Raw genomic sequence first — 15,297 nt, 5'->3', positions numbered from 1 at the left:
GATTATGACCCCTGGTCAATCCAAGATATCTCTGAGAAGCTTCCCTACAGCAGGAAGAATGAATGAAGAAAATTACTTTGAATGATCAGTTCTTTACTCGTATAGGAAATGTTTCTTGCAAGCATGAAAAGACCAACCTGCAAAATGAGTAAATAGCAAGGGGCAAAATCACCAGCTGCAGTTTAAATTAAATAGGTCAAGCCAGAGCCAAGTAATTTGTAAGTTTGGCAAATAATCTGAGAACTTTAAGCGACAGCATGGCTGCAGATGAGCAGTGAAACTGCATGGAGATGTATATCAAACCCTACATTTCCCAACTGATGCTGAAACTCAGGACTGTGCAAAAGAGTTTAAGTCATACTTAATTTCTACATGTTTTTTTCTAATAACCCAGATTATCTAACTATTTTTGAAAGTGGTTTTTATTCATATTTGTATAAGCTTACTAATTGTCAAGGTTTTTTTTTTTTTGCATCATTTTCATTTTTTGGTCATACCTCTACCAGATCTACCAGGCTTTCTTTTAAAATAAATATTTTCATTGTTTTTGTCTGACCTAAAATTACTTGGGAGTTAAAAACATGGCTCCCCACACTCCAGAGAACCAAGATTGTGTCAACAAATACTAGATAGAGTCTTTGAAAAACATTAAGCATTGCTCAGCTTAATATTAACAAAATAGCATTGTAGCATAAAAATTATACTAATAGAGCTGTTTGATGAAATCTTGCCAAATTTGAACTAAGCTGAAGAGTGATGCATTACTCAGGTCCGGTATCGCATTTTTATTGGATTTGTTCATATTTCTTCTTTCTTTCGACATATTTAAGGAACTAGAAAGCAAAGTCCAAAAAAACAAACAAACTTTGAACCCTTGACAAACAACAAACCAAGAATGTGCTTTGACTTCCCGTCCTTTAAGATCACCGTTGCTCTCTTTTGTCTGTAGGGAGCTGAGGGAACCCTGCAGACGAGAAGGTTCTGCCCTCGTCCTGAGTTACCACGCTGACGTTAGCCTGTTTCCAACAACACAAGGACTTCCTTTGGAGTCCGTAAAACTATCTTGCTCCCTGAAATGCAAACTTAGGCTACGTTAGACAAGACTGCCGTCTGGAAACTTCTGGGATTTTCAGATGTCGATTGGGGAAATGCTCCACTTTAAGACAGCAATGCCAAGACACCTTGAATCAGCTGGAATTGTCATGCCAGGCCCAATACAGCGCTGTGAATATAGAACGTCGTCAAAACGCGCATGCACATTTGAGCCTTAACTTCCACCTCATTTAGAAAACAGGAACCCATCTCCGATTAACCAAATGCTCATGTACCACATTTCTTATCAGAAGTTATGATAAGCTGAAGCAAACAGCACAATGCTATATGCCATTGTTTTTCTTGTTATCTGCCCGTGCATGCATAGAATAAACCCTACAGCCGCTCGTGTGCGCGTTCACACCTGCAGAGTACTGCAGCATTCACCTCGAGACCTGGTTTCCAACAGTGCCGGTGTCAGAGATTCTCACTATAGAAGATGTAAACAACCAGCTGGATTGCAGCAGAAATGTTCACTGATAGCCGGCTCCGTGTAAGCAGCGCCTTGATGTTGCAATATGTAACTTTTACAAAAAAAAAAAAAAAGATTTTTCTCATATTTGTTAAAACTGTCACCATGTCGTGGGATTATAGTACGAAACAAAGAATCTGTGGAAAGATCAAACTACACCACCTCCTCCTCCCTAAGCTGCTATTGCCGTCTGAAGAAACTCCCAATCAAAATCAACCAATCAGAGCCAGGAGGAGGGTCTTAGAGCTGTCAATCAATGCTGCTCTTTGTGCAACTCCCCATTCCAGGAAAATCATTTATCCGCCCTCATCAGTGGCCACGCTAACTAGCATTAGCACTGGTGGCAGGCTGTGTTGTGGTGAACCTGCTGTGGCGTAGGAGAAAGTAAGGGGGAAAAGGTCAGCATGAGCAAGATTGACAGCGCTAAGACCCTCCTCCTGGCTCTGATTGGTTGTTTCTGACTGAGTGGTGTACTTCTGCAGTTAGTAGTACGAGCACTGGGAGAAGGCAGATGATTTTTTTCCACAGATTATCTGTCTGATACTATCACAATGTGATCATAATTTTAACAAGAATGTAAAAAAAAAAAAAAACATTCATTTATAAAAGTTACAAACTGCAATTTTAAAAGTCTAAATCCTGACCCGTTTCTGGTTTAGAAACATTTAACGTTTTAGACTTTTGGATTTTCGTGTTGCTTAGCGCATCTCCGCTTCCACCAACTCAATGACCTTATCTCCAATGTACAACTAAAATATGGATGAAAAGCATGGAAGCACATCCCGCAGGCACCAACATCCACCATGGCCACAGGACAATCATAAAACACAGGGGAAACTTGTATAATAACAGAGGAAGAGAGAGGAAAAAAAAACAAACAAAAAAAACAACCACCCACCAGAATACAAATATACAAAACACAAATTGAGGGCAGAGCGGCACACTGTGAGCAGATTTCAGCAGTGTCTGTTTCAAAGCCAAACCCCACCGTAGGCAGCCTGAGCCGAACATTGTCAATCACTCACCGGGTCAGACGCCAACTGGCATCCAAGAGCTCGGTAACAGCTGTATGTTTCCTTTTGTTTCTCTGAGATCCTGTCCTTCAGCGGCGCCTCGAGGCTTCATGACAGCTCGTATTGATCCACTTCACCATCACTCAGTCCTGACGAATGGCTTTAAACTGGCAATAAGTGGGATCATTGAACCCTCTGAAATTCAACCATCTGATGCGCTACAACAGGCAGGGGCCCCGGGAGACACGGAAGGAGAGACACACTGCTAAACAGATTCCTCTGTTGTAATGCAAAGAGTCCCTTTTTTCTTTTCTTCCTTCAATTTTTCATAACGGGGACGCTCAGCCGAGGCAGCTCTTTAGCTTTATGACTGCCAACGTTCGGAGAAGGAGCCGTGTTCTCGTTTGATAAGTGGGACCAGGCGTGGGCTGGTTGTGGGGTTCTCACAATTCGGCAACCTTGAAGCGAAAATGACGCAGCGTCGCCGTTTTTACATACGCCTTTTGAATGAAATTGCATAACATGACCTAGCTGCTTTTAATTAACACAGAAAAACTACAAATCAACCCTAAGCTGTAGCTAAAATAAACAGTTATATTTATTTTGATCTTCATTCATAGAGCAAAGCTAAAATTTAGATTTGGTTGAAGTTTGTCATGGTGCATTTTGTGCACAGTACTGCAACTTTTGACATTCTCCTCTTTACAGAGTAACACAAGTGCAACAAACTGAGACCAGCTGGTTAATTAGTCAAGCTATTTGCTCTGGTAGCCACCCTGCAGCCGGGTGCTTCAAAGACATTTCGCTTATAGCTTCCCATCAGCAGTTAGAAAGAAAACAATTCAGATTTTGTGGCAACTCTTGAGGAGTTGCCATAAAAATCACTGTCCCTCATTTCTCTGCACACAGAAATATTTCCAAAAAGTTAAATATGTGTTCCTTGTAATTAGGGCTGAAACAATTAATCGGATTAATCCTAATGAATCGATTATTGAAATAATTGTTGACTGTTTTAGTAATCGATTAAATGTCAAGTGGAGTACACAGTCAAAAATAGGCAATTTGCTGAAAAGAAACCAACATATTCAGAGAAGTAGTTAAGCCAAAACTGTACAAAAAACATAAAAATTTTGCATTTAAGATACATTTTGCATTGTCAGTAAACATGTTCTATCCAGAAATCATTTACTGGAATAGTTTTAGTTTTTTATAGTCTTATTTAAAAAACAAATTGATTTGTTTATTTGCATATTTCTAATATTGCATAAAAAGGCTTAAGTGGTTAAATAAAAAATCAGCACAATGTGCCAATGTGTTTCTCCGATTATTTGATTAATCATCCAAATGATCAATAGAATAGTGGATTACCAAAATAATTGTCAACTGTATCCCTACATGTAATTGATGGCAACATGTAATGGCCTTATTTCAGCCAGCTGATGCACAATGTGCAGCAAGAAGTTGGGGAAAGGAAGAATTGTAAAGGCACTTCAATGTGTTTAATGGAGGAGTTTAAGCCATAAGAAATGAGAGGTGGGGGGTGCTGTGGTCGCGCAGGGGCAAAGCGCAACCCATGTATTGAGGTCTTAGTCCTCATGCCAGTGGTTGCAGGTTCGATGCCTGGCAACATTTGCCGCATGTCTTCCCCCTCTCTCATATCCATCTTTTCTGTCAAACTACTTTCAAATAAAGGCCACTAGAGCCAAAACCTTTTCAAAAAAGAAAAAGAAATGAGAGGTGGGAAATAGTAGAACCAAAGTAAAGACATGAACGTGGCATGAAGATTTAATAACTAAAACTGCAAACATATGGAGATTACAGAAAGAGGAACAGGACATGGAGAACAGGAGAAAACCAGTAAAGAACAATGAAAACCAGTGACTTTATGTACTGAGGTGAGAGAGGAAAGTGACAATGAATGCAGGTGAGTTTATCAGGGGCGATTATGAACAACTGTGAAAGAAAGCAAGCAGGCAGACTGAGCGAAGGAGAATAATTAACACAAAGGAAGCTAAGCCAAGCACAATGAACCGACAAACCAAGGAGAGAAAGGCTAACGCCGATCTGGGAGAAATAAATCTAAATGCATAAAGAACAGAACATAAGTCCAAACTAAACACAATGGAACAAGCTAATACGCCAACAACTTTCTAGCTGTAATAAACACGGAGAAGTGAACTAAATGCAGAAAAACCTTTTGAACATGAATAAAGAACTCAGAAATGATCAAAACACAAAAGCCAAACACCCAGAGATCATAGCTATGACCTTTGAAAGCTTGACATACCTTGGTGAAACAGGCCTATGCCTGTCAGGCATACCTTTCCTTCCTTTTCATCTTAATTCACAAATTTCCAATATATGAGTCTGGGACTTCTTTTTCATTTATAACATAAGGACGTGCGTATTTAGATTAGGAATTACAAACTTTAAGCACATCCAAAAGGCCGAGTTTTTCAAAGCGCATTTCATATCTATTATTAACTACCACAAACAACAAAACCATGAGGTTCAGATCAGAAAAACACGAGGCGACACAGCACCTTACGCAAACTATCCCCATGATGAAACACGATGGTGTCAGTACAATGTTGTGGGAATGTTGGAAGGTGTAACACCGAGCGTCCCAGGGGTCGGGGACATCCAGCCCCAGGGCCCTGCATGTTTTAGAGGCATTCCTGCTAAAATACAGCAGATTTAACAAGCCCTTATTTGATTCAGGTGTGCTGAACCAGGGAAACACCTAAAACGTGGGATATTCATTGCTGAGGACTGACTTTGGACACCATGGCCTACTCAAAGTCCAAGTCGAAAGACCTTGCAGATTCTTTTCATCCAATACAACTGAACCTGAGCTAATCTGCTAAGAAGAACTGCCAAAACTGTCAGTCTCTAAGTCAAATCCGGTAGAGAAATAACCCCAGAAGCAAAAATAATCCTCCAAATCACTGACTTGACTACTATTTACTATTTATTTAACCTGAGGTTAGCTTAAAAAAAACAACAAGTATGTACCAATAAAAAACGCCTACTATACTATTCCATATGTCACACAGCTCTCTCCCTGTATTTGGGCCTAGAGGTTATTCCCCATTCAGGATGCGTTATTTTATTCAGCTAAGAGGTTAATTAAATTAATGTGACAAGGAGACGTTACTGTAAATGTCATTTAGCTGCTATTCAGCATGGCACATAATACATTCAGCAGCTGTGAAATGAAAGCCTTGTAACCAATGAACTGCAAAGCGGAAAAAAAATGTGTCTAAAAATTTCTTTAACAAGTACCCTCATTTTGGGAGCAATCACCACACACACACACACACACACACACACACACACACACACATAACACTCACGCATGCATACAGACCTGTTGATGTGTGTGCTGCAGATAGCACTGCTCTATACACCACTGATGTGTTATTATGGACCATAATCAAGCCACTAAGTGTAACCCCTGTCACCCCAACTGTTGCTTAACACCCTTAAAGGGTGGCATGTTCATCCCTATCTGGCAAAGTGTCTGCAAAAAAAATAAATAAAAATCTGACAACTCTGATGCAATGTTATGCACATTTTTCTTACAAATCCATCTAGGATCCTTGCAGTTGCTTTATTAAACCGACATGGCAGATGTTCACTTAAAGCCTCATCGGCTGACTGGGGAGAAGAAAGTGCGGACTGCGGACACGCGCTCGCATGTATCCAGGCTGCAGCTGCTGCCACGGCCAGAGGATACACAAGCTGCAATGCGTGTTTTTTTTTTTTCCTTCTTCTTCTTCTTCTCTCCCCTCTCCTTTAAAGCGCACCTGAAGCGCAGAGCCTGAGAGAGATCTGAAGGGGTAAGCGCGAGGAGGAGTTGTGTGTCTTTGAGGATGCGGTAGAGAACTGGAACTAGAGCCGCGTGCTCCCGGTAATGCTCCGGAAATCCACTGCCTCACTCGTTTGAGTAAAAACACCGTTTGTTCACTACTCTCACTTTATCTCCGCTTGTTACTTTTTTCCCCCCTCTATGGCAACTCCTGGAGCGTTCGGCAGTTAAGAAATGTAAAATAAAAATACGACACAAGCGGCAATACAAGTCTTCAACAACAGCTTTTTTTTAGTATTAAACAAACTAGTAAGTGATGCTGAGATTCAAGGGGGAAGCTCGTGCGCATCCAGCACGCATACGCACCAACAACTTCTCCCTGGCAGCTCTATACTCCGCTTGTCCCTCCGTTTTTTTATTATTATTTTTGGTTTGGTTCATTGATTGCTGTGAACGAGTAATTCTCTATCACAAGGCGGCGAAAGAAGGAAAAAATAAAAACCGGGGAAAAAACTCACCTTTGTGAAGAAACGCCGCCAAAATCATGAAAGCAGAGAAAGAAATAGCGAGAGATCCGCTCCCCGTGATCGCCATGTTGGATACCTGCTTGAGACTGGCGGCGCTAAATCACCTAGAGACGGCCATGGGATGGAAATGTAGACACATGAGGGGCGGAGAGAGAGAAAGATAGAGAGAGAGCGAAAGAGAGAGAGATATAGAGCGAGGGAGGGGGGCATCGAGGGGCTGCTCGCTATTGCATGGGAGCTGCGTTAGGTTGCAATGACACCTAGGCTGGTGTAGGCATAATACAGCGCTTCCTCGTGAGACTTTTAAAATGTTTAAGGTTGTGTTATTGCCTCCTTAGATTGCCAGCTAAGACATACTGTAATTCCCAGTGGGAGAATTGAGGGAATATAAACGTGATTCCATGGGAAGCGTGAAATGCCAAGCAGTGCTGTGAGGTAAATTCACCACAGAGGACCACAGATACTTTATGGTGGCATTATAGTAATTTTCTTTTATGGGTTTTCTTTTATCTTGCTGTTTATTCACATGTGGTAAACCGAACTATGCTCAATTGGCTGGGATGTACTTGTTTATAGCCGCAGCGCAAAAAAAAAATAAAATCCTCTGATAAAACTGCATTTAATTAGTGTTCATTACGCAGGTGCATGTTGGGAAATTAAAAACATAGTGGAAGTGTTTTTTTCTTCTTCTTCTTCAATTGTTCAGTTCTAAAACAGATTTTTAATCAGTAGTTCAGAATAATTACACACAGTGATATGCTTGTATCACTATGTTATCCAAATAATACCATTATTTGGATAATAAGATTTTTTGAGGGTCAGAAAGGTCATGACTAAAGAGTAAGTTGTATATGTAATCCAAAGATATTGATGGAAAGTTTAGTGGAAGAAAAACATTGGGACGGTACAAAATTGAAAAAAAGAAAATAATGAATACCATTACAGCAATTATGCAGCAAAGCTCATGAAACAGTCTTGGAGAAACATATAATATATATGTATATATGATCAAAAAGTTTTTTTTTTATTTCAGCAATTCAAAAAGTGAACGCACGATGATGTACAGGTTTGTAACATATCAGGCATTTCTGTTCATTTTAATGACTGGTTTACAGCTGATTAAAATAAACACTACTCACAACTATCCAGTCATGAGGAAGACGACTAACTAGACTGTTGTTAAGCAGTACAAATTGTTATTGCTAATGAAGTGGCCACTTCATTAGCCACTTAGAAAGTTTAGGGGAAGGAAAAAGTTGCTGAAAAAGGTGCCGTTTTTGAATTTTAAACGGCACAGTGGGCCAACACCAACAGGTGACATGGCTCTCCAAATCGGCACTTAATGTGAAAACTTTACAAAAGACCTCAAGCCACTTGGATTCTGTGTCTCCCAATTTTCACTCCAGACACCCAGAGCTTTGATTATCCCTGCTCTTTTACGTCTTGCGAAAGTCTTCAATCACTTGAATGGGCTTTGCTTTGCAATCCTCACGAGGCTGCGGTTGTTCCTGCTGCCCTGTGCATCTTTCCCTACTATATGTTTTTCTTCCACTCAACTTTACATGGATATGCTGTCCTTGTGGAAAGGCAAGCTGACTGCTGGGCAAGTTGGTAGTCATCCCCATAAGCAAAGCAAAACTCTTTCTGTAAATGTTTCAATATGTCTGAGTCTTATGTTTTGAAATGAATTGTTTAAATCAATTATTTTTTATGATATTCAAATGTTTCTGTACATGCTTATGACTGAAGAGTCTTTAACAAGACAGTTGAGGCTTCCTTTACTAAACATAATTCCTGAAAAGCAATATTTAAACAGCTATATGAATTGTATCTAAACTTAAATCCATCAAGAAAATGCAAGTTACTTATTATAGAAGACGCATTAAAATTCTGCCAGTGTAGATTTTCAAGCTTAAACTGAATAGAAAACAAAGCATTATTTTGAATACATACAGGTTATGCTCTGTAAACCTCTAGTGAGGACTAATGCTGCTGTTTTTCAGTTTCAATAGGGCTAGAAATCTAAATGATCAAAAAGAGTTACTTATAGTTTTTACCCCAATGGTTTCCATAGAAGTGCATCAGTGTGCGTGTGGGGAAGAAAAGATTTTGAGACAACAAATGTGAATCTGAACTGTCTAATGTGTAACCAGTTGTGTTTGGACCGTTCTTCTCATTTCTGGTTCGAACCGGAGAACTATATTCCGAGTATTTTTAGTCGGAAAAATACCAATGACTTGTGACGACTGTTGGCATTTATAAGCTCATGCTTCACCTCTCACCCTCTTTCAGGATGTCCATTATTTATTTATCAGGATTTTCAGCTTTCTATTTTTTATTTTTTATTTTTTTTATCTGCATCAATCACCAATATTCCTGGATTTTATTTTTTTAAAATATTTTATCCACACCTCAGGCAAAAAAAAAAGAAAAAGAAAAAAGAAAGTAAAGGAATTCTCAATAAGATTGGGAGAAAATCAGGTTCTGCAATCATTTTTTTTCCCGCTCAATGTCTACTCAAATAGCGCCCCCTTGTCCTTGAACCGCGCATTGCGCCTCACAGTTCGGGAATAACATCACATCAGAATGAAACACTCTAGAAAAATCACACAGTCTGAATAAAATATTTCGAGATTACTAATAACTCTCTCTCCCACCACCACGGTGCATTCTTTCTGTGCTTATATTACGTCTCCGAATGTCTCAACTTATTCTCACCTGGAGTACAGGACGACTATCTTATGAGGATCGCAGGAGCCACAGAGAGCCATGCATGACAACGTTGAATCTCATTTCCCCTTTTCATTGTGTCAAAACAGCACAAAGGCTGCTAATTGCACAATCTATTCTCTGAGGCTGCGTGTCAGTCCTCATTCCATGGATGAGTAGATAGCATTTAGAACTTCGCTCTAATGCTGCAGCCGTCCCTATCACTACAGATTGAATTCCACACATCAAATTTATTTCAGATGTTATTATCTGTGGCAGCCTGCCAGTTCTGCCTGCCACTCACACAATGTCTCCGCAAGGTGTTTTCTCCTCGCAGCAGTGGCCAAAATGCTGTATTTTCTGACAGCACATAGCACCAGTGGGCAACCCTTCTCTCTCTCTCTCTCTGCAGAGTGCACCTGGTGGAGAAGTGCTTCAATAAGTCAAAAATGTCATTTTCTTTTTGTGTGTGGGGGGACTTTCTTTTTCTCTCTCTTCTTCTTCTGCAGGTTTGTGATAATTTAATTTGGCGTTTGCTTGATGGTTCACTTCACCTGTGGCTCACCGCCTCTAACCCACCCCCAACTTTTGTTTTCACCCCTTGTCTTTCTATCTCCTTCAGCTTTTCGGTGACTCATTCCGCTGCCAAGTGGCATTTCCTTTTCCCTCTCTATATTTTTTTGGCTCACAAGGATAGATTGGTTTTGTAGGTTTCCCCAGAAACCCGGTGTTTCTGGGATGAATAATGGATGGGAACGGATCGGATCATGACCGAACTCCTTCATCTGGATCTTCCACTGTAATGGCCGCCCGTATGGACGGCCCTGTTGTTTTCATGACGACGCCCGGGATGGAGGGCACACTTTTTGGGGAACGATAAACGGTCTTCAAAGAGTTAAAAAGCATAATTTTTCTCTCTTTTTTAGGAGATCTTGGGTATGAGTGCATGCTCTGAATTGCGATGGTGATATTTAATAGGGGAAGCCATGAGCATTTTCTATTTAAATTAGTGCAGAAACGGGTAATAAAAGATTTTCGCCTGGCGCCACTTCTCCGTTAATGTTTGATTAGAAATGCAATGCTTTTAAATTAAGATTTCTTCCCCCCACCCCCACCTTCCCCCCTCGGTATGAAATCAATCAAATTAACGGAAATTGAATTATTTGAGATGGTAATCTATTTAGGCAAACCATTCACCATGAAAATGTTTTCCTCCTGTTTTGAAAGGAAGAATAATTGAATCAGACCCTCGTAAGTGACCCCCAGTGGCTGAAACAGAGCAAGGCGTATTGGAATGAAATATAGGTTCACCCCCCAAATTCCCCCCCACCCAAAAAGAATAACTCTGAACACATAACTCAACATAAACCAGGAATCCATCCATTTTCTTTACACCCTTGTCCCTCAGTGGGGTCGGGAGGGTTGCTGGTGCCTATCTCCATGCATACACACACTCACACCTAGGGGCAATTTGGAGAGGCCAATTAACCTGATGGTCATGTTTTTGGACTGTGGGAGGAAGCCGGGGTACCTGGAGGGAACCCACGCATGCACAGGGAGAGCATGCAAACGGGGCTGGGAATCGAACCCAGAGCCTTCTTGCTGCAAGGCAACAGCTCTACCAACTGCGACACTGTGCAGCCCCCATAATCCAGCAATGTAACATGGATTTTTACTCTATTACAATATACACACTTGCAAAAGTATTTACATCCCTTGATGTTTTTCATAATGCAACCAAACTACAACATGATTAGTTGGGGGGGGAGAGAAGGGATATATGGCTTAATTTGTCTTTTTAAATAAAAATAGAAGAAATTGGCATGTGTTCATATTTACTCTGATGTCCCTAAATGAAATCCAGTACAACTAACCTTTGTTAGATATCCATCGTTTCCACCATGAAACATAGCCCGAGGTGCGATAGAACAATTTGGATCGGCAATTGTCTGTGTTTTAAAACGGCCCAGTCAAAGTCCTGAAATAAGCCCCATCAATATGTAGTGAGACTTAAAAACACATGCTCTTAACAATCTGACCAAACTTGAGCTGTTTGCAGAAGTAGACAAAATGTCAGGTCTCTATGAACAGAGGCGCCCCCAACTGGGAGGTCTGGGAGGGCCAGGAACCCATCTGGGAAATGTTGGCTAAGCCGTCATGTTCATGTCATGGATAGGCATATGTAGTCTTCTTGAGACATAAATGTAAAACACAATAAATAAATATGAATCATATGGTGAATATTATATATAAATACATAATTACATAACTAGATTTTATTGTATTATCTTTTTTTTTTTGCAGGGGCTTTTGAATTTTTACTGACCTGCTCTGCCCATCACTATGAAATCTTTCAGGAGGCGCCAGGTGCCACTTTCTACAAGTCTGTGAAATTTGTAGAGATTTAGTCCAAAATATTCGCAGCTGTAATTGTAGCAAAAGGAGTTTCTTCAAAGTAATAACTCTTCTTAAAAACAAAAATCTCTGTGGCCACATCAGAAACACTGTACATCACAGCGAACATACCCTCACCAACTGTGAAATATGGTGGTGGCGGTATCATGATGTTGGGATGCTTTACTTACCCGTACCTATTGTTTTTAGTGCTTTTGGTATTTTATGTGTTTTTAAGCTACATTGTTTTATTTTGGGGTAGTTTTTTTTTATCTCCTTGCAGTCATTCACCACTTTGAAACTTTTGCTTTCAGCACCTTATAAAGTTATCATTACTTTAGCAGTGGCTGGAGAAGCTAGTCAAATTCTCAAATTTGACCAGGAAGAGAGTCGTCACCATACCTTGATGCTGCAAATATGTTTCAAGGCGAAGATGATAGACTTCAGAAAGCAGTGGAACTTGATTTAATTTTGGTGCAGCGGAGTATTTGGGATTAAATAGCAAATCATACTACTCTCCTCAAATTTTATTTGTAAAACATTTGATTCCGTTCCTCTTCAAAATACTCCACTTTGTGTTGGTCTTTCACATTAGAGGCCAATAAAATGCAGAGGTTTTGTGTTTGCAGCATGACAAAACAACAACAGGTACCAGCACTTCTGTAAGGCACTGTACATCCGCCTGGCGCACGTGACATAACAGGACAGCAAGCGTCTAGCAATGAACGCCAAAATGTGTTTTTGTTCCCAGCAACGCATCACAATTCGCATTATCACAGCAGCATTTGTGGAGGACGGCATTCCTGCAGTCTCTTTTTATTTTCCTTCCGCAGTAAATTACCACAGGAAATGATACTCCAAATATGCCGCCGCGGGTCATCAATTCTTCATGCCTCTGAGGGACGGAAACACGTACGCTCAGCTGGTCCTCCTGTCTTGTTTCTTGTCACGTTTACGTACATGTATGTGGGGAACGCTTGTAAAAAAAAATAAAAATAAAAAATGCTCCATGTTGCTAGAGAAGCAATCTTTAATTCTGCATTAAAGTTAATGATTAGACATTAGCATTAAGCCTCTAAACCTCACACAGCTTAGAAAGCAAACCCACTTGAACGAGTGCTTGTTCATTTATTTATTTTTGATTTTCCTTTTAAAGTTGTTTTTTTTTTTTCAAATCATAAAAATTGATCACACGCGGGAGCAATCGCCATTATTCTCTCCTCTATATCCCCCACAAACATGAAAACGGGCAAACACCGTTATTGGTACAGCACATCCTGCACCTTTTAGCAGCCGGTCCCATGCACAGGCAATTTTGCATCCCCAGACATGCGGCAGGTGATTGTAATAAATCATGACTCATGCGGCACCTCGCCGATGCTTAATGGTAAGAAATTTGTCAAGGAGTAGTGTGTGTATGCGTGTGCGTGTGTGTCGAGTTGACTGGAGAGGCCTGAGCTCAACTTTGCCGTCTCTATATGTGCTGAAGAGAAATATTGTTTCAGTCTCCCCCCATTTGTACCAGTCTGAACTCTGAGGGACTGATGGGGCCCTGCACTCGGCATTTCTTTTGGCCACTTCGCTTCCTCTCGAGGCTCGAAATGATCTATTAACCCAAGTGGTCCAATAAATTCATTGCATAACTCCAAAGTATTTTCTATTTAAATTCTGGATGCCAGCACAGTGTCTGAACAGAAGAGTCACCTTCCCCAATTTAGAAAGTACTGTGCTGACTTTTATGTTTCACTGGCAGAAAGTTAGGATTTTCCTTTTCTTTTCTTTTTTCAACCAAAACCAGTGCAGTGAATGTGTCCTTTGTCTCATATGGAAATATTTGAAGAGACATTGTTTGATCATAACAGTTTGTAATCCAAATCAATAATTAGAAATGGGTGAAATCATCAGTCTGACTCAAGAAAACAGAACAACGAAGCGTACTCCACACACACACAAAAAGTCGTAATTATGTCCAGTGACTTTTTCTTAGTACTGAACGATTGATTAAGGTGAAGAAAAAAGGTTGAAAATGTATCGACATTTTGTTTTTTGCACTTTGAGATGAACTAATCCCTAGTTCGCTCATCAGATTTAGGTGTCAACTCTCCAAGGGAAATTTTAAAACTTCTAGGTGGAGAAAAATAGTGTTGGTGAAATTAAAAGATTACTTTAAACCTAAGTTTGTCAGAGGTATTATATGTTTGGGGCTCAGTTACACTTTAGTGACAACTGCAATGTTAGGTTCTGTGTTGAATTTTAGTTTCTTTCTGTCTAGTCCCATTTTCCCCTTTGAGTCTCTGTGCTGTCTTGAATGATCCCAGGTGTCTAGTTTCCCTGATTATCCTCTGTGTATTTAGACCCACCTGTTGTCTTTGTTCCTTGTCGGGTCCTCGTCGTTTGCTCCGTCAGTTGTTCGTCTGTCTGTTTCCAGTTCTGCCTGTCATTCTGAGTTTGTTCCTGATTCTTAATTAAATCATCATTTCATCATAACTACCTGGGTTCACCGGCGTCTTCCTCACCTCCAACCACCAACAATACCTCATCATGACATGTAAGGGAAAACTGATGTCATTTGATGGTGCTTAGGCCTCAGTTTGACAACATTAGGTACTTCAAAATTAGCTCAGTTTAGATTTATATAATGAATAATCATTTAGATGCATCTTTAGGTTCCCTTCAGAATATTTTGGTCATAATTCTGACCTTAACTTCATTAAAAAGTCTCGAAGTAGCCACAATGTTCAATCAACAACGATCTTTACCAGTTGACCTTAAAATTGGAAAATAAATAAGACAACAGGATTTGCTGCTCGGACCTATATCGAATGCAAACATATGATGCAAGATAAGAAGCTTAAAAAAAATATTTGCAAATCTGAAAAGAAAGAACGATTGGAACATTGCTACGGTAGAGTTGAGGTTTCTGCTAATGCTACGTGAGTTTTAGCAAACAAACACATTATAAAACCAAATCCATACTGTGCTTATAGAAGGCTTTTAGCTTTTTCTAATATAAAAAAACAACTTTTAATCATATTATATAAAGATGCTTACGTTTATTAAGGCCTTCAAACTAATGAAGGCTACACAGTTCTTACTAATTTAACCTCATCGAGAGTAACAGACAAGGTCACAACAGGTTGTTTGAGGTTGTTTGATGTAGATTCATTCTGCAGGGAAAATTATATTAACCTGATAAACACAATTTTATGTATAACAGGAAAAAAAAAACAACACGAGCTTTTGCATGACTAAAAAATGGGGGCCGGGGACGGAAAATAG

General features: G+C 40.0%; 1 protein-coding gene across 1 annotated transcript in view; it reads right to left on the bottom strand.

The window, feature by feature from the left end:
- The window catches only part of cadm1b (cell adhesion molecule 1b), a 282,457-nt gene extending 275,409 nt beyond the window's left edge, over positions 1 to 7,048 (bottom strand). The window contains exon 1 of the mRNA XM_016672599.1: positions 6,907 to 7,048. Within this exon, the coding sequence (XP_016528085.1) occupies positions 6,907 to 6,982 (76 nt within the window). The 5' untranslated portion in view covers positions 6,983 to 7,048. The remainder of the gene's footprint in view (positions 1 to 6,906) is intronic.
- Positions 7,049 to 15,297: the final 8,249 nt, after the last annotated feature.

This window comes from Poecilia formosa, unplaced genomic scaffold (genome assembly GCF_000485575.1).
Source record: "Poecilia formosa unplaced genomic scaffold, Poecilia_formosa-5.1.2 Scaffold63, whole genome shotgun sequence".
Lineage (NCBI taxonomy): Eukaryota > Metazoa > Chordata > Actinopteri > Cyprinodontiformes > Poeciliidae > Poecilia > Poecilia formosa.
This window is presented reverse-complemented; position numbering and strand designations above follow the sequence as displayed.